Below are 23,762 nucleotides of genomic sequence, written 5' to 3'. Positions count from 1 at the left end.
GGAGGTTGGCACACTTGGTGAACATTTTCAACAGCCAGAGAAGATGCCTCTGTGAAATGCTGCAGCTACTGAGGGGGCACAGTCCACGATGCATTATGTTCCTACTATGAGGCTAAGGGTCACTTGTGAACAATGTTTATGCGTTTGTATATCATATGCCTCTATATAAATCCATTGTACGCCCACATCTAGAGTGCTGTGTGCAGATCTGGTTGCCCATATCAAAAAGAATATACTGGAATTGGAAAAGGTTCAGAAAAGGGCAACAAAAATGATTAGGGGTACGGAACAGCTTCCATATGAGGGGAGATTAATATAACTGGGACTTTTCAGCTTGAAAAAGAGACAACTAAGGGGGGTATGATAGAGATCTACAAAATCATGACTGGTGTGGAGAAAGTAAATAAGGAACTAGGGGTCACCAAATGAAATTAATAGGCAACAGATTTAAAACAAACAAAAGGAAGTATTTCTTCACACAACATACAGTCAACGTATGGAACTCTGGCAGAAGATTTTGTGAAAGCCAAGTCTATAACAGGGTTCAAAAAGAACTAGATAAGTTCCTGGAGGATAGGTCCATGAATGGCTATTAGCCAGGATGGACAGGGATGGTGTCCCTCTCCTCTGTTTGCCAGAAGCTGGGAATGAGCGATGGTATGGATCAGTTGATGATTGCCTGTTCTGTTCATTCCCTCTGAAGCATCTAACATTGGCCACTGTTGGAAGACAGGATACCGGGCTAGATTGATCTTTGGTCTGACCCAATATGGCCTTTCTTATGTATACAACTTAAATCAGGATCACTGTGCTCGTATTAATGTGTATGTTCAGTCCTGCTAGCTTTTGACATTCTGCATATAGGGATTCTAGTATACTGTATGTGGGAATTTTTAACATAGAGTATGGATGGATTTTATCATAGTACATGTGAAAGTGGGCATTCTTATGAATTAAGTCAGTGGATATATGCATTTTCATGAATTGTTCTAGATGCAAAACCATGCAAAGACATTTTCAATAATTTTTATAATAAATAACAAAATACACCAATTTGAAAGTTGTGATCAGTAAAAAAGTATTCAAGCTTCATAAGATTGTGTAAATTGAAAAACACTTTAAAAACCTTTAAGTTATAAAGTATAGTGTGCAAATAAGTTTGTGCTTTCAAAGTCATAAATGTATTTACATAGGGCACTCAGTACTGCTCTCTGCATCTTGGAATATGGGATGATGGTAGAAGGAAATCTCCCTGTGGCTCACGGACCATGATTTTCTTTGTCTTGTGCCACAGACTGCCTAGAAAAAGACCTCTTTCCTGGCATTGTTGCAGTGAATGGTGTGTCGCAAAATGTGGAGGTTTCAGAGGCAGAAGGCTGCATAGGTGCATAGGCTATGGCTTAGGCAGGGGTGAAAGTAAGTCTAGGGACTTACAGGTACGGAGCTGGGCTGGGGCCGACTCTGGCCCCCGGAAGGGGCGGGGCCTCGGGCGGAAGGGGGCTGGGCTGGGGGGGGTCAGAGCCAGCCCTGGCCCACCCTGTACTGGCAAGTGCCTACTTCCCCCTCCCCAGGATAACAGCAGCAGGCAGAGGCTCTGGCAACAGTTTGAAGGGTCCTGGCTGGTAGCGGCGTCCAGAGCCCTGGGCCCTTTAAATTGTCCCCGTAGCCCGTCGTAGCCCTGGGGAAGTGGCAGCAGGGCTCTGGGGATGATTTAAAGGACCCAGGACTCGGCCGCTGCTACCGCCTCGGGCCCTTTAAATCTCTGCCCCAGCCCCGCCACCACTACACCAGGGCTCCACCAGCGGGGCTCTGGCAGCAATTTAAAGGGCCGGGGGCTCCAGCTGCTGCTGGGAGCCGCAGGCCCTTTAAATTGCACCGGGGAAGCTGATCCACCCCAGTACGTGCACCGGCTCTTGCCGGTACGCCATACAGGGGCGTACCGGCTTACTTTCACCTCTGGGCTTAGGCCTTGACCCGAGAGCCACTAAGCTCTACAGGACAGTTGTTTGCCTTTCCATCATCTGCAGCAGCTGTGTATATATGGACCTAGCCATGTCCCTTTCCTTTTCTGTCATGCTGCAGGAATCCTTCCCTCCACTCCTCTGTCATGTATCCCTCTCTTGGGATGTTCTTTGAACATGTCATGCCATGTCATCTCTTGAGCTCCTCTTCCTCCTATGCAGGTTGTACAGATGTTCACTCAATGTTAGCACCCTATCCCTGCTCATTTTCAGGTGTCTGCTGCTATGGCAAAAAAAAAAAAAAAAAAAGGAGAAACAGGACAACTAGTTACTGTTCAAATTGAAGTCTTCATGCCAACAGTAACCAAATGTTGCTTTTTCCTTGATTTTGGAATTCTATTCCTGAATCTCTTCCCAGTCTTGGGTGAGCTTGGAGATGGTAGGATGTCTTCACAATCTTCTCTGTTTTTATAGGACACCTTCGCCTATGATATGGGGGGGATGGTTTGTTTAGCCAACTTGGGGAAAGGGGTAATAAATACATGGTGGGCTGTGGGTGTTGGCATGGGGGCTATCTAAAGATGGTGCAGAAGAGGCAGGGGAGTAATTAAACAAGCACCTCTGCAGGCTGTCCTTACTCTGGGGGATGTTACTTTGAGGCATGTCACCAAAAGGCAGAGAAGGATTCTGTTCAAAAAGGCCATGGGCAAAGCAGAAACAATATGCTGTACTGCTTTTTATCAGGGTGGTGCCCACAGAACCGGGGTACAACTAATAAGGAGCCACAAACTGTGGGCAGTGAGAGAAGAGCTGCATTGCTGTGCAATCTTCTTGCCAAAGCAGAACACTCTCTTTGGCTTAGGTTCTGTTTTTAAAACACCCATGACTCAGCACAGAGTGCCCTGTAAAATAAATAGAATGCTGCAGTAGCCCAAAGGGAGCTGAAATCCTTATAGTGCCTTACAATAAGGTTATTTTTGGATATATTTATGTGCCATTACTTTTCTGATTTACCTCAGAATACTGCACGTTGGCTAAAAGCTGAGGGCATTAACGAAACTGTGAGCAAGATACATGATTCCAGTGTTTTTCTTCTCTGTGTCTGCCACTATAATAAAAATGCCTTTACTTTACACCATCTTCTTTTTAACCCATGTGGTGCTGCCATCTTGGCTGGGGACGGGGGAAGAAAGACCAGGCAGGAGAGAGAGCAATAGAGCAATAGTGTGGAGGTTGAGGGGGTGGACAGGACACAGCAAGCTTAAGGCTTGTTGTGTTTTTTGTTTTGTTTTTATTTTTTAATTGATGCAAAGGACACACCAGTTTGTACACTCTCTCTAGTGTGGCCGCCATTTTGAGCAACAGATGCATGGGGCTAGGATAGACCAACGGAGTGACACTTGGATGGTCCGTGGAACTAAGCTGTTTGATATATCATAGAATAATAACTGGAAATTGTTCTCTCCACAGATTGGGGCTCTGCCCATGATCCACATGGTTTCTCCAGATGTGATTCAGGCAGTTCCTGGGTCTCCAGGACTGTGTCTGCTTCTTAGGTCACTGGCCCAGTGAGATCAGGGATTTCATTGTCATTCTCCTCCTGGTCTTCATCATGGTTGACGGTTGCAGGGGTGTCATTGGTGGTGTCCACAAAATGCAGTGGCTGAGTTGTGGGATCTCTCATAAATATACAGTCCAACTCATCAGAGAAACTGCAGACTCTGTGAGCTCTCCCAGAGGTCCTATTATTGTCCTGCATGCTCTTAACCTAGCCAGAGTTCCTTGTTGTGGCACTGCTTAGGTCCCGATTGTACCCTTTTCCTTCATTTGTTTGGACAGCCATATGTGCATTGTGGTGGCTAGATTTCAGAAGGCAATGAAGTCCAGGCCCTCAGCATGAGGCCACACTGAAGCAAAAGGCATGACTCTTTAACAATCAGGAGTATAACACAGGTATGTGAATGCCCCACAAGCTGGATTCACAAAGGACAGAACTTGGCTGTGTGCTAGCATTTAAACAAGGAGGTGACATCTGGTCGGGATGACCATGGAGTAGTAAAGGACACACAGGTAGACAGATGGGCTAACCCAGGTGCCCAGCAAAGCAATGTGGGATACCAGTTGGAGGACTTGGTAGATGAGCAACAGCTGCTTAGGGATGGGGATTCAGCCACACCTACTTTGTTGTGGGTAAATTCATCCCACATCTCAGTAAGTCTGCTTCCAAAGCAGGCTTAATAGCACACATTAAAACAACAGATGATTCGCAAGAACAAAATAATCTTGTTTGTGGATGCAAGGCACTTTAATGCGACATAACTCCAACTAACCTGCTATACATTTCAGATGTAGACAAGCCCTAAGCAAAGGCATTAACTTCATTAGTCATAAAAATCAAGCTTGAGGCTGCCAAAACCCATAGCCAGGAAACATAGGCAATGTTAAGAGGCCCAACAACTTGCCAACCAAAGCCCCACTGAATAAATCAAACCCCACTCAGACCACACAATAGATCCAAGGGGTAAGAAAGTTCAAGAAGACATACAATGATGGAGAATCACATGAAGTTGTGCCTCTCTCTCTCTGGTACAGACAGAATAGGTGGTTGCCTGGAGCAACAAAATGTCCACTAACTATTTGCGTCTGTGTGTGTCTCCAATCTGGAGGAGTTGGACATTGGCTGTTTGCTTAGAGCAGCAGAAACCCTTGAGCTAGCCCCACTCAAAGGCCTGGTGGTTAGCCACTTGGTGTAGCTTCTTGGTGTAGAGGAAACACATTAATGAAAATGGTGACTTAGAATTATAGAATCATAGAATATTAGGATTGGAAGGGACCTCAGGAGGTCATCTAGTCCAACCCCCTGCTCAAAGCAGGACCAATCCCCAACTAAATTATCCCAGCCAGGGCTTTGTCAAGCCTGACCTTAAAAATATCTAAGGAAGGAGATTCCACCACCTGCCTAGGTAACGCATTCCAGTGTTTCACCACCCTCATAGTGAAAAAGTTTTTCCTAATATCCAACCTAAACCTCCCCCACTGCAACTTGAGACCATTACTCCTTGTTCTGTCTTCAGCTACCACTGAGAACAGTCTAGATCCATCCTCTTTGGAACCCCCATTCAGGTAGTTGAAAGCAGCTATCAAATCCCCCTTCATTCTTCTCTTCCGCAGACTAAACAATCCCAGTTCCCTCAGCCTCTCCTCATAAGTCATGTGTTCCAGTCCCCTAATCATTTTTGTTGCCCTCCGCTGGACGTTTTCCAATTTTTCCACAATCTTCTTGTAGTGTAGGGCCCAAAACTGGGCCTTGCTCTGGTACAGCTGTCATGGAGCAGACTGCAGGGCCCTGGAGCAAGATGCACCAAGATGCATCAGTCCTGGTTTACACCTGTTCACTTGGCCTAAGTTAAAAGGAGTAGGTAGCAGTGCACCATGTACTGATGTAGCTGTACCAGTGGCAAAAACAAGAAAAAAGAAAAGGAACTTAACTCTGTTCTGGTGTACAGCCAAAAGTGAAAACAAAGGAACTGTACATAGACTGTGCACATAGAGAGTGTGCATCACAACACTTTCTTCCTGGTCATTTCAATCAGTTATTTAATCCCCCCTGATTATAGCCTTTTCTGCTCTGCCAGTGCAACCAGTGGCCAGAGAACACCTGTTGGCAACCTTTTCTTCTTTACCAACATACCCAACCACCTCAGACCAGTGTTCTGGTCCCCCTCAAAGGAGACCAGAAGAGCATATTCACAGCTCTGCCAACTGGAAGGAAAATGTACTAGAGACGAGTCATAAACAACATCATGTCAAATGGGCTTGAGGAGAGGCAAGTCATGCCAGGAATTGGGGAAGGAGCCTGCAAAAGTGCCTAGCATGACCCACGTGCAGAAAGAATTTAGCCTAGAGGGATAGAGGAAATTGTGAAATCCTGTCTATTAGGGAAGGAATGGTTTGTACCTGGGAGGGCCAGATGAACTGTTTAGTTCTTGTAATGTTTCAGAAACCAGATCCTAGGAATGAGGGAACTTTATCTGAAGTATGTTGGATGTGTGCATTTCTTGGAGAGTCAGAGGGCAAAGTGTGGCCTGGACAACCCAATGATGGGACAGATTAGAGTGAACCCTCCACATTTGCCCCAATCTCTTCAACCTGTGCCTAGCTTTTGGTGCTTAACAGGGGAATTATGTTATTGTGACATGAAGTTTCTATGGACATTCTGAATCTCATGGTATTTGTGAACTCCAAGTGGGCCCAATGCGGGTGGCCATGCTCTGGGGAGTAGTTTACAGGAAATCAAATATGGGAGCGGGAGAGAGACAGACACATGGATGGGAAGGGGATGCTATTGCTATTAATAATGCCTTGTGCCACTCCAGATGCCTAATACTAGGATTGCCAATTTTGGATGGATGTCTCCCTGGAGGTTTCATCACATGACATAATCTTTAATTAAATATTAATCTTTAATTCATGGAGATTCCAGAACAATCCTGGAAGCGTGGCAATCATACTTACTATCTCAAAATGAGTTATTTAGGGGGAGGTGCTAGTTCAGTTTAATTTAAACCTATTCCAAGTTTACTTAAGCTAAACTGGCAAAACCCACTATTGACCTTTACAATAAGAGTTTTCACATAGGGGTTTGCAGCAGTGTAAGTATATTGGTTCAAATTCATACCTTTGGTTGTAGTTGTGCAACTTTCCTGTGTACACAAGGCCTCAGACTAGGCTTATACAATCATGGAGACCAATTTGCTACAGTGTGTAAACATTTTGTTGTACTAAACCTGGCCAATGAGTAATGTGACAGTTTTGCTGTTCTTCATAAGCTTGTATCCCTTCCTTCCACCTCACTCCCATCCTTCCTCCGCATCAAAAAATTGGTGAGTTCTGTGCAGTGCTGACAGGCGATGTAAGCAATGCAGTGTCTACACAGACACTGTGTTGCCCTAACTACACTGACCTAAGCACTATGCCTCTTGTGGAGGTGGAGTTATTAGGTCGGTGTAGTGGGGGACTTACATCAGCAGCAGCAACCCTGTAGTCTAGACACTTACAGAGTTAGGTCAATGTAACCTTATGTCGACCTAACTCTATAGTGTAGACTAGGGCTAATACCGCATTCTGCCCATGGCTAGCTCCTCTGACAACAATCAATTGGTTGAAATGATTTCACAGTGCTTAACTTGTGATAATTAGGTCTCAGCATTAACCCCCCTGTGAGCTGACTGCAGGGCTCAGGGTAGGGAAGATGTTTTTATTTCTGTTAGTGTTACTGTTTCAGTTTGTTTTCAAGCTCCATAAAATGACAGTGCTTTTGTTTACATGCTGCAGGCCATCTCTATAACCAGAGGAGACGGGCATTTTATTTTTAAATATGAAAGCATAGATCTAGAGAAAATGTGTTCAATTCCATCTGAAGGAAGACCGTAATCCTAGTCTTCTGATCTCCACTGCCATGAATTTTTACCTCCCCAGGCTATTTAATTATTGACAGGCAATTCAATTACACTTGTCACCTTAGTGTCTGAGTACCCTCCAAAATGATATCACTTATAGAACTCTCCTTTTTTACCCGTTTAAGATGGGTCCTCTCTAGGACTGAGTGCTTAGAGGCTGATTCCTTCTGGTTTGGGTGTCTTAACATTTCTCCAGACAAGCGTGTTACAATTTCAAACAGGTTTCAGAGTAGTAACCGTGTTAGTCTGTATTCGCAAAATTTAAAATTTAAAACAGGTGATTCTTGCGATAAGCCTGTAGCACTCACACTATGAAGTCAGTTATGATTGTCAAATGCAAGCGCTCCAAGGGACAGAAGAGTAAATGTTTGTAGTTTTTGATTATGAGCTAAGATCACTGCAGAGGAGAATGTATGTGGTATTGATGCTGCTCACAATGGGCAGTTGCCCATGTCATAAAACCATCATGTGTTTAGTTAAAGGAGAGCTTTGTTCAGGAAAGAAGAATCTGAAGGGAATAATTACCTCTTAGCTGGAGAGAAGTGGCTCTTCCAGGGCGGGAACAAGGTTTCAATCACCTCTTAAGCACAAAGAAGGAGGTTATTGCAAACCTGAGTTGCGGGTCACTAACAATACAAAGCTGAAAAGGAAAGCAGGCCTTGCAGTTCCTTACATCTATCTCTTGTATTATAAATAAATGCTTTATTTTCCCTCACTGTAGCTGTAGGTACCCAATTATACATATGGAAATGAGAGGGGGAAGCCCTAAAATAGCCAGATGATGGTGGAAAGGCAGTGCAAAAAGGAAAGGAGGATCTTAAAGTCAAGATTTTTTAACCAGAAGGAAAAAATAATCGGAGATCATTATTTTGGTTATTTGTGTAATGAAGTTATGAAATGCTCTCTCTTGCAGCTCATAAAATTTTGATCCATGTACTGGCTGATTATTTTGTTTTTCGTTAAACAAAGTAACATGCAAACAGGGCTGTGTTCTGGAGAGACGATAATCTCTACCCCCCAAAATCCCTTAATTATTCAACAAGAAAATGCACTTTACAAAGCCCGTTCAACCATCAGTAGCGTTCAATGTGAAGTTTGTGCTTATCAGTAAATTCACAGTAGGATTCACTGTAACTGGAAAATTGTGGTTCAGGGCATGTCCCAGGGAAGTAAAGGGAAGGGAAGCACTTATTTTGATTGTGAATTCAGTTTGACCTTTATTGTCTCCTATTTCTCAATTCAAATATAGGACTAGATTGCACAGTGTTTGTGTTAACAGAAGTCCCACTAAGGGCTTGTCTACACTACGCAGCTTTTAGTGACAGCCTTGTCGCTAAAAGTCAGCGTGTGTGAACGCTCTCTATCGGTATTTTGTCAGCACTTTTGCAGACAAAATACTTCCAGCCCCGCGAGCGGCAGTAGCTTTGTCAGTAGGAGAGCGCTCCTGCCGACAAAGCTGCATTCACACCGCCACTTGCGTCGGCAAAACTTTTGTCTTTCACGGGGGGGGCTTTTTATAAATACCCGTGAAAGACAAAAGTTTTGTCGACAACGTCACAGTGTAGACATACCCTAACTTCAATTAAAGTTTTTCCTGCTTAAGAACTGTAGGATTAGGCCAATGGTAATTAGAGGAGAACCAACACATCTAAAATGAGCAGTTTTACATAAATGTAAAAGATTGTAAGGAATTTTTTAAAAAAACTTCATAAGGCAGGCTAGTCAAGTAAATAGGCTGGCAAATGAAGAGAGCACATTCAATTCTAAGTCATTTTTATCCAATTTGATTCTTCCTCGGAGAGCTGATACATTTTTTTAAAAGGAAATGTTTAAAAAAGATTTAATCAGGTGCATAGTTTGAACAATCAAACTGACTCAGTGCTTCCAATGAACAATGGGATTATCCGCCTTTCAATCCAGATAAAACACTTCCCTCCTGGGTTACTTCTGATTTTTGTGTAGTTATTATACTTTGCATTTATATAGCTGTATATCTGTTGGATCACAAAGCAGATTATAAAGGTGGTCATTGTTATTTCCATTTCCAGTAACTGAGGCTTTGTCTTCAATGGAGATTTCAGCTCTTGGTAGTCAGCCATCAGTGTAGTTGCATCAATGCAAACCCGTGATGTCTGTGGGCAAACCCACTATAATGCCATGATTCACACAGGTTCCCAGTTTCAAGAAAGGGCAAACTACACTTGTGCAAATCATAGCTTATAGTGGTTTCGCCTGTCTATGGCAAGGGTTTACAGCTGTACTGGAGGCTGAAGTCCCCTGCATATACAATGCCTGAGGCTCAGAGAGGTTAAACGATTTGCCCACAATAGGTCAGTGGCAAGTGTGGGAATAGAATCCAGGTCTCCTAACTTCCACCCCATTGGACAAGAGATGCCCCAATTATTGAAAGGCAATCTGAAATCACTGTCAAATTACCTTCCAAATAAGCAAGAAGGGAGAAAAATAGTTCTGCTATAAAACAGGCATATTTCTTAAATGGAACAATATTACCTGTTGTTTTACAACAATTTGAAAATTATTTTAACAGATACACCAATATACATTGTACAGAGTGAGGAAAACAATGCACACAAATCATCGGGCTGCAGATGCACACCAGTTTAGTCTTCTGGATGCATAGATACATATCGTTAAGGTCTGAGGATATCTATCTAGTATTGATGCATGTTTTAACAGCAAGTTTGGTACCCCAATCTTGGCTTGACACTGTTAGATCAATTTTACTCCATTTTGTCTTATTTTTTACTCATCCTCTCTTGAAAAGATTATGCAATAGAAAATTGTAAGGTGATTTGTGGATCTGAAAGGAAAAATCTCTGGTGAATTACCATTGCGTGTCTTGTGTTTTTACAGTAACAAACGCCTTGTGGCCTTAGTACCAAATGAGACACCATTCAATACCAGACGAGCCTACACAAGTGAAGATGAAGCCTGGAAGTCGTACCTGGAAAATCCCCTAACAGCAGCTACCAAGGCTATGATGAGCATAAATGGAGATGAGGACAGTGCTGCTGCTCTTGGCCTATTGTATGATTATTACAAAGTAGGTAACTTGATTGATATATCGTCCAACCCTTCTAATTAGCAGGGATCTGTTTTTAAGGCATACCAAGAGAGAATTATGCTGCAGAACAATTTCCAAATAAGTTTCTTCCCACTGGACACTAGCATTAAACTCCCTCTCCATTTCAAGAAGACAACTTAAAGGCCTTTTGATTTAGCTATGACTGGGGATTAAAGCTAAAATTACAAACCTTAAAAGAACCCAGCACCCACTGTTTTGTTCAGCACAGTATTCTTGCTTTTCTTCATTTCTAAAAGCCTCTGATGAATATAATTAAGTTTTCTTTTGGTTTATAAACCTGGAGGATTCTTTAAAAAGCAGAGACCATGCTCATCTGGAGGTTTTTCTGTGGTATCACAACTCATTTTGGGTAAATTGAAACTTTTTATTTTTGCCCACTCTTTAACTGGCTTTTCTCTCTTAATGGCAGTTCCATTTGTTATTGTTGTTGTTATTGATTTGTATTAAAGTAGTGCCCAGAGGCCCCACTGGGCTCCGACCCCATTGTGCTAGGCACTGTGCAGACACAGAATAAGAGTCAGTACCTGCCCCAAGGAGCTTACAGTCTAAATAGACAATGAGAGAGACAAAGGGTAGAAGAAAGGAAGTAGTATTACGCTGTTTACAGATAGGGAACTGAGGCGCAGAAAGATAAAGGGATTTAATCAAACTCACATAGGAAGCCTGTGACAAAGTCATGATTTGAAAACTGACACCCAGAGCAGTAGCTTAACCACGAAACCATCTTTGTTCTCATATCTCTGATAATGTCTAAGTATGGCTGTTGCTAAGACTCTGGCCCTGATTACTGGCTCTGACTGAAGTCAAAGCAAAATCACAGAGTGCTTCTTACCAATTTTGCCATGCAGTACCTGTGTGAGAAATACCATTTTAACCCCTGCAGCGATCCTGCTCTAAAGCATGAGACTCAATGCTGATTCCCGTTTGTGTAATCTGAAGTTCTTGTTGTTTCACTTAAATTGTCTTGGTCCCAATGTCTCTGATGTCTTGGATGACATTTTTTTTTACATTACTTTTACAATGAATGTACATTTTCACAACCAAGCCATGTTTCATGGGGTTTCTTTTTCATGTTTTGTTTTTAACTAACCAAACAATATTCACCTCAACAATTTAAAATCTCTTGAAAGTATAAAATAAATTATCTAAATTGATCAGAGGGGTAGCCGTGTTAGTCTGTATCCACAAAAACAACAAGGAGTCTGGTGGCACCTTAAAGACTAACAGATTTATTCGGGCATAAGCTTTCGTGCGTAAAAACCCACTTCTTCATATGCATGGAGTGAAATTGCAGGCATATATATAATGGCACATAAAGAGAAGGGAGTTACTTTACAAGTGGAGAACCAGTGATGACAAGACCAATTCAGTCAGGGTGGATGTGGTCCACTTCCAATAATTGATGAGGAAGTGTCAATGCCGAGAGAGGAAAAATTGCTTTTGTAGTGAGCCAGCCACTCCCAGTCCCTGTTCAAGCCCAAATTAATGGTGTTAAGTTTGCAAATGAATTGTAGCTCTGCAGTTTCTCTTTGAAGTCTGTTTTTGAAGTTTTTTTATTGTAGTATGGCTACTTTTAAGTCTGTTATTGAATGTCCAGGGAGATTGAAGTGTTCTCCTACTGGCTTTTGTATGTTACCATTCCTGATGTCTGATTTGGGTCCATTTATTCTTTTACGTAGAGATTGTTCGGTTTGGCCAATGTACATGGCAGAGTGGCATTGCTGGCACATGATGGCATATATCACATTAGTAGATGTGCAGGTGAATGGCCCCTGATGGTGTGGCTGATGTGGTTCGGTCCTATGATGGTGTCGCTAGAGTAGATATGGGGACAGAGTAGGCAATGGAGTTTGTTGCCATTTACAATGCACACTTTACTTCTCTACAGAGGAGAAAGGACAGTAAACTCCTACATGCCACAAGGGGCTACAATAGTGATACCCTTAACTCACCCAAAAATATTGTTAATCTGTCACACACTTAGCCCAGCAGAAGAGTCTGTCCTACCTCGGGGACTCTCTTTCTGCCCCTCCCTCCCCCCCCCCCGCCCCCCGGCCTGAACATGATAGAGTTCTGCGGTGATCTGGAAGCCTACTTTTGCCATCTCCGACTCAAAGAATATTTTCAACACACCACTAAACAGTGCACTGATCCACGGGAATCCTCCTACCCACTGGACACTAGCATTAAACTCCCTCTCCATTTCAAGAAGACAACAAGAAGAAGAATTCCACGTGGACTCCTCCTGACGGTCGAAATGACAGACTGGACTTCTACATAAAGTGCTTCCACAGATATGCACAGGCTAAAATTGTGAACAAACAGCACCACTTGCCCAATAACCTCAGCCATACAGAATGCAATGCCATCCACAGCCTCAGAAACAACTCTGACATTATAATCAAAGGTGCTGCCAAAGGAGGTGCTGTAGTCATCATGAACAGGTCGGATTATGAACAGGAGGCTGCCAGGCAACTCTCCAACACCACATTCTACAGGCCACTATCTTCCAATCCCACTGAAGAGTACCAAAAGAAACTATATGAGCTGCTCAAGAAACTCCCTGCTACAACATGGGAACAAATCTACACAGACACACCCCTAGAGCCCCGACCAGGGGTATTTGATCTGCTAGCCAAGATCCATAAATCTGGAAATCCTGGATGCCTCGTCATCTCAGGCATTGGCACTCTTATAGCAGGATTATCTGGCTATTTGGACTCTCTCCTCAGACCCTACGCTACCAGCATTCCTAGCTATCTTTGAGACACCACCGACTTCCTGAGGAAACTACAATGCATTGGTGATCTTCCTGAAAACACCATCCTGGCCACCATGGATGTAGAAGCTCTTTACACCAATATTCCACAAAAGGATGGACTACAAGCTGTCAAGAACAATATCCCTCATGAGACCTTGGCACACCCACAAGGGGCCATGCTTTGTCCAGGCTGAGCTTTGTAATTTTGTCCTCACCCACAACCATTTCAGATTTGTGGACAAATTATACCTTCAAGTCAGAGGCACTGCTACGCATGGCCCCACAGGTACCCGCATGACCCCACAGTTTGCCAACATTTTTATGGCTGACTTAGAACAATGCTTCCTCAGCTCTCGTCTCCTAGCCTAGCGTCCCTCCTCTATTTGTGCTACATTGATGACATCTTCATCATATGACCCATGGGAAGGTGGCCCTTGAAGAATTCTACCTGGATTTTAACAATTTCCACACCATCATCAACCTCAGCCTGGACCAGTCCACACAAGAGATCCACTTGCTGGACAGTATAGTGCAAATAAGCGATGGTCACATAAACACCACCCTATACCAGAAACCTACCGCTATTCTTACCTACATACCTCCAGGACACATCACACAATCCATTGTCTACAGCCAAGGCCTAAGATACAACCACATTTGCTCCAATCCCTCAGACAGAGACAAACACCCACAAGATCTTTATCAAGCATTCTTAAAACTACAATACCCACCTGGGGAAGTGAGTAAACAGATTGACTGAGCGAGATGGGTGCCCAGAAGTCACCTACTGCAGGACAGGCCCAACAAGGAAAATAACAGAACACCACTGGCCATCATGTACAGCCCCCAGCTAAAACCTCTCCAGCACATCATCAACGATCTACAACCTATCCTGGAATACAATCCCCCACTCTCACAGACCTTGGGAAGCAGGCCAGTCCTCTCTTACAGACAGCCCCCGAACCTGAAGCAAATAGTCACCAACAACTACACACCACACCACAGAAACACTAACCCAGGAACCAATTCCTGTTGCAAACCTCATTGCCTACTCTGTCCCCATATCTACTCTAGCGACACTATCATAGGACCCAACCACATCAGCCACACCATCAGGGGCTCATTCACCTGTACATCTACTAATGTGATATATGCCATCATGTGCCAGCAAAGCCCCTCTGCCATGTACATTGGCCAAACCGGGCAGTCTCTACGTAAAAGAATAAATGGACCCAAATCAGACATCAGGAATGGTAACATACAAAAGCCAGTAGGAGAACACTTCAATCTCCCTGGACAGTCAATAACAGACTTAAAAGTAGCCGTACTACAACAAAAAAACTTCAAAAACAGACTTCAAAGAGAAACTGCAGAGCTACAATTCATTTGCAAACTTAACACCATTAATTTGGGCTTGAACAGGGACTGGGAGTGGCTGGCTCATTACAAAAGCAATTTTCCTCTGTTGGTATTGACACTGCCTTATCAATTATTGGGAGTGGACCACATCCACCCTGACTGAATTGGTCTTGTCATCACTGGTTCTCCACTTGTAAAGTAACTCCCTTCTCTTTATGTGCCATTATATATATGCCTGCAATTTCACTCCATGCATATGAAGAAGTGGGTTTTTACGCACGAAAGCTTATGCCCGAATAAATCTGTTAGTCTTTAAGGTGCCACTGGACTCCTCATTGTTTTTATCTAAATTAAGGGTGTCATGTAGGCAGTGGACTCAAGCCAACCTCCGAGATACATCAAACAGGCCTGTCAACCAACAGAGCACTTTAGTACAAATATGACACCACCAACTACTTTGGTGAGAGGTATTTTGCAGGAGTGGGTGGGTGAGATTCTGTGGCCTGCATTGTGCAGGAGGTCAGACTAGATGATCCTAATGGTCCCTTCTGACCTTAGTATCTATGAATCTATGAATCTATAAGTGAAGATCAGACGCCAGTCCTCCGTGTCTCTGTTGTTGTCTTAGAAAGATACTTTATGTTAATTTTGACTACTGGAGGACAGGTGCTTATTGGTTTTTCTCTAAGCCTGAATGTCTCCTGATTTTTCTTTGGTGCTTTAAAGGCAGTAAACACAATTTTGATTTGGTTTCAAGCCTGTCCTTGCTCTGTTGTCATGGTGGTCCAATGCCATGATGAACTGGAAATAGCTTCCTTCTGCTGTAAGAAATAGCTCAGAAGTGCTGGTTCCAAAAACTGCTAATTCAGCCGGAAGAAAAGAGGCCTTGAAGAACTTGGGGCCTTGAAATTTTATTAAAAGCCTGAAGAGCTATCTGGGATAATGAAAACATGAGGACTGTCTGAGGAAGGTCGGAAGGCCCACACGCTCTCAGAATTCAAAGAGCAGAGCCAAGAAAGTCTAACTGTAAAGTAAAAAAGGGTTTATGTTTTTTTCACATTCTTTGGGATGTGTTAAGAAAGCCTTTTGTTCTCATTGTTTCTACATTAGAAATTTAGATATTGTCTACCTTGTTTTTCCTGGAAGACTCTATGGAAACCTACTTGATTTATGATGTCATAGAAATCATGCAAGTGAAACTTTATTAAGTGAAATAGGAAATGTTTTTTATTTAGACAGTTTAAAATTCTTTGGGTCTCATTCCTGTGCTTGAGTCAGGGAAGGCTGGGGTGGGGCCAAGGTGGCTTTAAATTACCTTGAGTGTCACATAATCTGGATCCATAGAGGGGCCAGCTTTGACTTTCATTCTGCTTCTCATGGTGCTCTATAAACTTAGGGAAGCAGAGAATAGCTGTAGTTCAGTGTTCTCTGGTGATGCCCCAACATGTCGCCACCGTTACCCTAGATGTGGAACCAGGGCTGGTACACAGCCCTGGCACCATCTCTAGACCAGCCAGGGATGCTCTTTCAGCAGAGGATATTCTCAGGGGACTGTTTTCTCCCACATTAAGGCCCCTTTATGCTGCCAGCCTAGTGTAAAAGGGCCTTGGGATAACTGAGAATTAGGCCCTTTGTATTTTTTTAACACCATTTAATTCAAAAGGGTGAGGAGAATGCCTCTTAGTTAAAGATGCAGCACCTCCATGCACTCCAATTAAGGTAAGTGAGATAGTTCCTGATCCACACCTCTCAGTAATTCAAGGAGTTCTGTAAAAACAGAACCGAAGTGCTGGTCTACACACAAATTTGCCTGGATTGAATCGAATTGGTTTTCGGAAACCAATTTACTGTGGTGCAAGTCAATGGCTGTGTCTATATTACAAAGACCATACCGTCATAACTACGTCGGTGTAGCTGTGCCAGCATATCCCAATAGTGCAGTCACAACCTACACCAACCTAAGGGTTTTTCCGTGAGCACAGGAACACCACCTCCCCAGACAAAGTTAGCTATGTCGGAGGAAGCATTCTTCCATCAACATAGCTGCAACTACACTGCGGGGTAAGTGGACACAGGGTAAGTCGACTACATTACAAGCGCTACAGTGGCACAACTATAGTGCTATAGCTACACCGCTATAGCGTAGACACTTGCTACAGTGATGGAAGGGTTTTTTCCGTCCGTGTAATAAATCCATCCCCTGGAAGGGTGGTAGCTAGGTCGATGGAAGAATTCTTCTGTTGACCAGTGGTGATGACGCTGGGGCTTAGGTTGGCTTACCTGCATCTTACAGGGGTATGAATTCTTCACACCCCTGCATGCTGTAGCTAGGTCAGCCTAAGTTTTAGGTATAATCCATGCCATAGCTACATTAGTTAGATGTGTGTTTTTTTCACACCCTTGACTGATATAGCTATGTCAGCCTAACTTTTAAGTGTAGACCAAGTCAATGTGTGAAGACTTTTAGTTTGGAATAAAAGTAATTATGGGCTTGACTACACGATGGGGCAATGCATACTTCAGGGATGTGACTTCTAAAGCGAACTAACATGTTGCACGTTAATTGGTCCATATAGACCTTGCTGGTGTGCTAAAGGTTCCCAAGTGTACAATTAATGCATAGCATATTAGTGTGCTTCAGAAATTACACCTCTGTAGTGCGCATTGCTACACCATGTAGACAAGCCCGCAGTTTGATTTGGCTAAAGCTAGTCTTTTACTCATCTGAGCTAAATTGACTTCAATCATTTTATTCTTAACTAAGACTATCTACATACCAATGTGTGCCAAAATAGCTAAATTGGTTTTAATTCACTCCTTTTATTATTTTTGTGCAAACTGTATTTATACCAACCTGGAACTTGATACTCCTGGTACACCGGACCATCGCTAGAACATGCGTCTATATAACGCGAATAGGGATATAATGCGGTCGCGGCAATGGATCCCAAATTTAAGCACTGTACAGTACAATTTTTTTGAGTATAGATGCAATAAATCGACTGCTGAGCACTCTCCTGTCGACTCTAGTACTCCACCAGAACGAGAAGCGCAAGCGCAGTCAATGAGGGAGCATCAACTATTCACGTAGCTGAAGTTGCGTATCTTAGATCGACCCTATGCGGTGGTGTAGAAAAGGCCATTCTTTTGCTACACAACTGTCCAGCGCATCCTCCGGCCAAAAGACTCAGAACCCGTGACAGTAAAATACGGGTTGAATACTTACCTAAAAACATGACTTCCAAAATCCAGCTGCTTGATCAAGATGTTATCGCCATTTTTTAGCAGCACTATCGACGGGACTTGGTATGACAAATGATAGAAAGCGAATTGTCTGTCACCGATTTTCTGAAGAAGTTGACTATAAAAGACTTCTTTTACATTGGCGGCGATTCCTGGAATTTATTATGCGCTGAAACGATAAACCGCTAGTGGATGGTGGGATGCGAGAGTCGTTTGGCCACCCGCTCCTGGAAGAAAATGAAGAAAACAGATCACAGTGTGACGAGGAATTCGACTTAGAGGGATTTACAGAGGAGGAAGTTGAAAGAACACACATGGAGTTGATGCAGGAGCTGTGCCAGCAACTGTCCAGGCTCGGGGTAACTGCTCTGCCACAAAATATCGAGTCCTGGATAAGAGGCGACGATGAAGCAGAAGAATTTTGTCCCGTTGCTGAAAGTCTAACGGATGACCAAATTCTTCAGGCAGTACAACCAAACAACATTCCAGAAGCTGAAGAATTGCCCTTCGCCGTAGAAAAAGAAGAGGAAGATGAAGTGGACGTCGTTCTCTGCGACCGTAGCCGGCTTAGAGACTGCTTTGAGAGGGTTTGAGACGCAAGACGTTGAGCCTAAAAAAATTATGCAGCTCCGTAGTCTTTTGCTGTTTGCTAAGCGGAAGCGGCACAGCAGCAAGAAGCAAAAGCCACTCACCGACTTTTTAAAGAAAAAGCGGGACTAGTTTATTGTAATGTCGACTTTAAATTTCCAATAAAGCAATACTTTTTTTTCTCGTTTATTGTTTCCTTCAAGTGGGAATTTATTTTCTAAGATTTTCTATACTTTATGGATGTGACATTTACTGTATACAGTAATTTCATTTTAACGCGGTCCCTGCTATCACGCGGTATTTGGCATGGGTCCCAAATCCTGCGTTCTAGCAAGGGTCCGGTGTATTTCAAAGGTAAAAAGCAAGCAGAATAAAACCTTATTTTGGGGAAAGAAAACTAAAAACCTTTTCAGGCCTTCTTTACACATCCAAGAACCAAAGGAGAGAATAATTCCTATATTTTTTCCCACGTGGGGGAGGGTAGGGGAGGGGAGTCATCTTTAAGGTTACTGTCAATATAATAGAAAAAAGTAAGCCCTGACATCCATGAGTTTGACATCCTTGGTCTAAATAAACCTTACCTTTTGTTAGACTATATTAATCTGAAGTTGCAAATACAAACTGTTACACTTGCCTGACCAATGCCTGGTGCTTTTCTCAGGTTCCCAGAGATAAAAGGCTGTTGTCTGTTAACAAAGTGAATGACAATCAAGAAGACCAAGATAAAAGGTATTGTATCATTTAAAATAATATATTAATACACTGCAAGTAAAAGAAACTTTGATCAGATGTGAATCAAAAGAATTGTTATGGCCTCTGACTTCCTTCTGCAAGATAAAAGAACAAAGTCTAGTGTGGGAAGCAACCATTACACAGCTGTACCTATTAAAAAAATTAAATGGAATTTTAAAAAAATGTGATTTGCAAAGTAATAAAGAATCCCAGTGAAGTTGTCATGTTATTTGAAAAAGTAAACCAGAAAAAAATATTGACATTAGAAATACTGCTTTTTTGGGGTAACAAAAGCTATGTAGTTTGGCTTCAGTAAACTGGTTTAGGTAGTTATACTTAGCCTAATCTCATCTCTGTCAGGGAGCAAATAACTTTACATAACACCTTCTTCATTAAAACTACCTTCTGTCAAACATTTTCTTCCCCCCACACCTTTCAGATTACAGCTTTTGCTGTGTCTGGAGTCAAAGCTGCTAAAGGGTCCTGTGTGGCAGGTTAAGAAGAAAACAACTGACTTTATTGAGACTCACGAGCAGGAGAGAGTGAGGCTATGTCTTCCCTGCAAAAAATAGGTATGTTTGTACATCGAGTTAGCTATTTCAATGTAAAATCCTAGTGGAGAGAAGGCACAGGTAACTTTTACCTTAGTTAGTCAAGATCATAGCTATGCCCCAAAGTGGAGTTTGTCTCAGCTAGTTACATAGAGATAAAAACTAACAGTGCCTTGTCTCCACTATGATTTACATAAAACTAGGTATCTTGATGCACAAAAAGCTCCTTTTTGACAGTGAAGACATAACCTGAAACTTCTTCAATCTGCATCTAGAGAGAGAATTCCACTTCCATCTGGCTCTAGAGAAATTCCACAGCAGGATTGGCAAAACGTCCATCCAACAGAAAGCCAAGATGGCAGTCATTTTCTCATCAGAGCAACTCTCATTAGTTATTGAAAATGAGAACAAAACACGAAGCAGCTGTTGGAAGCTGAAAGCTTTATGAATTAACCATTTCATGTGTGTGACAACTGCACATTATATGGATTTTTAAGGGCACTTTCATTAGAGATAGGGTGGTGCTGCTGAAAGCTACAGTGCACCTGCAACAATTACTGTCCTGCTCTGTTAGGATGGGATTCCTGGAAGTACTTCTTCAGGAATTACATCAGTAAACATGGTCACATCCCGTGGCTATCTGAAAGGGCAGATAGCAAAATATTAATCTCATTATTGACAATTCACTCTCTCTATTCCACATGAAAATTTTTCTACTGTCAGTAATATATATTATTTCATATAAAACCCTTGATGTTTATTTTGGCCAATAGGCTTTTGTATTGATCTATTAACTATGTATCCAAATAGTAGCCTAAGGAGAATGAAAACTAGGTCACACAGGATTTGTCATACTAGATGAGACCACTCATTCACTGATGTTTCAGAAGAAAGTAACCTTTCCTGGTCCTCAATACATGAAGAAAGTTTTGCATTGCGGGTGTATTTTCTTCCTGACTTCTGTAGCAATCAGCCCACTCCCTAAATGAGGAAATTTGATGCCAGTTTCTATTAGGACAATTCACGGGTTTTTGTTTGTTTCACAGAAATTGTCTTGGTACTAATGAAGCTCAGAGTAATTTGAGTGGAGGAGAGAACAGAGTTCAAGTCTTGAAGACAGTGCCAGTTAATCTCTCTTTAAACCAAGAACATCTGGAGTCTTCCAAAAGGGAGTACAGCACAAATGTATCTGGGAGCCCAACACCAATCTCGGTGACTGGAGTTACCGTGGTAAAGGCAGAAGAGTTCACACCAGTTTTTATGGCCCCGCAAGTGCATTATGTTAGGGGCGAAAACGAGGAGCACAGGGGGGTTATCTTCGAACAGACTCAGTATGAAGTGCCCAACATTGCCCCCCATACAAACTATCTCAAAGATGACCAGCGTAGTACTCCTGATAGTACTTACAGCGACACTTTCAAAGATGGGGGAACAGAAGTAAGTTTTTCATTTATGAACTAGTATCTTGGAACTCATTAAAAAGAATCATACAGTGTGACTTTGTGTTGGACAGCACTGAGCACAGTGGGGGCTTGTCCTTGACTGGTGTTCGTAGTTACTACTACAATATTAATAATAATAATAATAATAATTAATAATAATTTATAAATAACACAAGCAGCATATTTTAGCTCTCTGCACAACAGAGAAGCAGGTGAATGACCGTGACCATCTTTAGTGAACTCAGCTGCTCCTCACAGTGCTCTTCTCTGCCTTCTGACAGCATAGGGGAACACCATCTTCCTAGATGGCAGTTTGGCTTCGTACCTATTGGAAACAATGAGAGGTGATGGGTACTTTTATAGAGGGCATCTTGTGGCCTCAGTCCCATTGAGAATAAAGTGGGTAGGGGTGGCTTATTTTGAAAGAGGGCAAGTTAACTATTAGCAGGCTGTAGCTTCAGTCCTGTTCGCAACAATAGGAGATGGTAGCCATTTTGAAAGTGGATAATTGTTCATGAGCATCTCTTAAGGGGAAGAGTTTATCCACCAACTTCTGTTGATGAATACATTTTTTAGTTGTGAAAAGTAATCACAAAAAATTACCATTAATCCTAAATAGTTCATTTCAAAAGCTATCTATTGCACCAGATCTGCTCATCAAGAAGGGCAAGAGGGGGAAATGGGTGGCATTAGGAGGGTGAAAGGAAATGTAGAGGTCAAAAGGTAGGGAGAAGATGGGGTATGTGGGTGGGTGTTTGTACAGAGGAATGTTGAGAACAGGAGGGAGGGAAGAACTGATGTGTGCTCTGGCTGCTATGCACTTCTCTGGCAATGCTAAGCAGCTGTAAATTCAGTTTAATTGGCCAGTATGCTCTGGTTGCTTTGTGCTGCTCTAGAGTGCCTGATCCTAGAGGTTAAAATTTTAAAAATAATTTAAGGTTGATACTACATATCTTCAAATCACATAGTAACATTCACCTTTGGTTTCCTGATTCCTGTTAATGTATGAAATTATTAATAATTAAAAAAACCCAAGGAAACTCCCAGACAAAAACTACATTAAGATGGAGTTAAGGTTGAGAGTATGTATGACTCATTTAGGAAAAAAAGATTACAGGGATGTAATTATCTCCAAAACAAGTATTCAAACCCAGGAAATGCAGAATTAAACTTAAAAGAAATACAAATATGTTAAGGTATGGAAATGCATATTTAGGGCACCTATACAACCTGAATTCTCTCTGTGGTGACATAATGAGGAAATCTATTGTGCTTTTAAAAATCAGTTTAAACTAAACTGGGAGCACAAGCACTCTTATGAATTAATTATAATTATATGGCTTCAACCCTTATGCTAGAAACTGGTAAATACCCTCTTGTAGGAGCTGAGGAGTAGTGTGCACATAGGCTTTCCCCTGGGTAGTTCATAGCACTGATCGCATCATCCCAGTACATGCTGTTGGAATGCAGCTGAACTTTCACAGAACAGTGAATCCATCCTATGAAGTGCTGTCAAACGGACAAAATTAACAAACTGGAAAACAAGAGCAAAAACATATATTTGCTAATACCTCAGTGACATCAGTAATATTTTGTCACATTTTTTTTAAAATATACTCTGTCATTTATATTACCGATTGAAAGTTAGGCATTATGCACTGTCTACTGTAACTTACAAACACGGCTCAAGCCTACCAATGTTCCAGCACATAAGCAACTTCACACATGTAAATATTCTCGGTACATTCAATAAAATTACTCATATGAGTCATGACCCTTGTTTTTGAAAACGTGTGCAGGATGGGCCCAGTCCAGCTCTCTTATTCATGTGAACAATCTCTTTTAAATCAATGTGAATATTCATGTGAGTAAGAGCTATGTGTGTGAATGAGTTTGAGGGCCTTGGACCAATTGTCTCAAGTGTGAAGTGTAAGTTTGTAAAAAGTCATTTTTCCACCAACAAGATTGCCTCCCCACATTTCATTGCCCTATGCTCATCCATTTGTTATAAAAGTGCAAGTGCAGATACCTTTTAGAAAAGTCATCTTGATGTATATTCTTTTTATCAGCCAAGGCAGAATGCAAGAGAATTATGTATAACATTCCATATAAATTACAGTACTATGATCATGATTTTTCATAATATTATAAAAGTGGTAATTTCTTCTATCTGATTGTTGCCTGATTTTAATATGGATTTAAATAATGGATCAAATTTTAAATTGTGTCTCAGCTGGATTAAATAAACTAGTTTAGTTACATACTAATTAATAGAAACTAGTTGTATTTATCTCACAAAAACAAGGATTAATCTTTTAAAATTGCTTATTCTACGGAGAAATTCTTGGCATCACTATACCAAGCCATACTGAAAATATCACGTAAAATGATATAAAAATCAGACCAGTCAACTGCAAAGCTACAACCACTGCTGTGCTATGGTAAAAACACTCTGTAATAAACTGACATCTCTTAAACAGGTTTCAAGTCTTTTTATTGCAGAGCATTTTTATCATGGCACATCAATATGTAATTAACCGTGAGTGGTGACAAAATAGTA

The 23,762-nt window shown here is 42.0% G+C and overlaps 1 protein-coding gene across 1 annotated transcript in view; it reads left to right on the top strand.

The window, feature by feature from the left end:
* Positions 1 to 23,762, top strand: part of GRHL2 (grainyhead like transcription factor 2) — an 88,986-nt gene that overhangs the window by 1,183 nt on the left and 64,041 nt on the right. The window contains exons 2-5 of the mRNA XM_077808669.1: positions 3,432 to 3,529; positions 10,295 to 10,484; positions 19,139 to 19,206; positions 20,807 to 21,197. Of these exons, the coding sequence (XP_077664795.1) occupies positions 3,432 to 3,529; positions 10,295 to 10,484; positions 19,139 to 19,206; positions 20,807 to 21,197 (747 nt within the window). The remainder of the gene's footprint in view (positions 1 to 3,431; positions 3,530 to 10,294; positions 10,485 to 19,138; positions 19,207 to 20,806; positions 21,198 to 23,762) is intronic.

The sequence above is a fragment of the Eretmochelys imbricata genome, chromosome 2, assembly GCF_965152235.1.
Source record: "Eretmochelys imbricata isolate rEreImb1 chromosome 2, rEreImb1.hap1, whole genome shotgun sequence".
Lineage (NCBI taxonomy): Eukaryota > Metazoa > Chordata > Testudines > Cheloniidae > Eretmochelys > Eretmochelys imbricata.
This window is presented reverse-complemented; position numbering and strand designations above follow the sequence as displayed.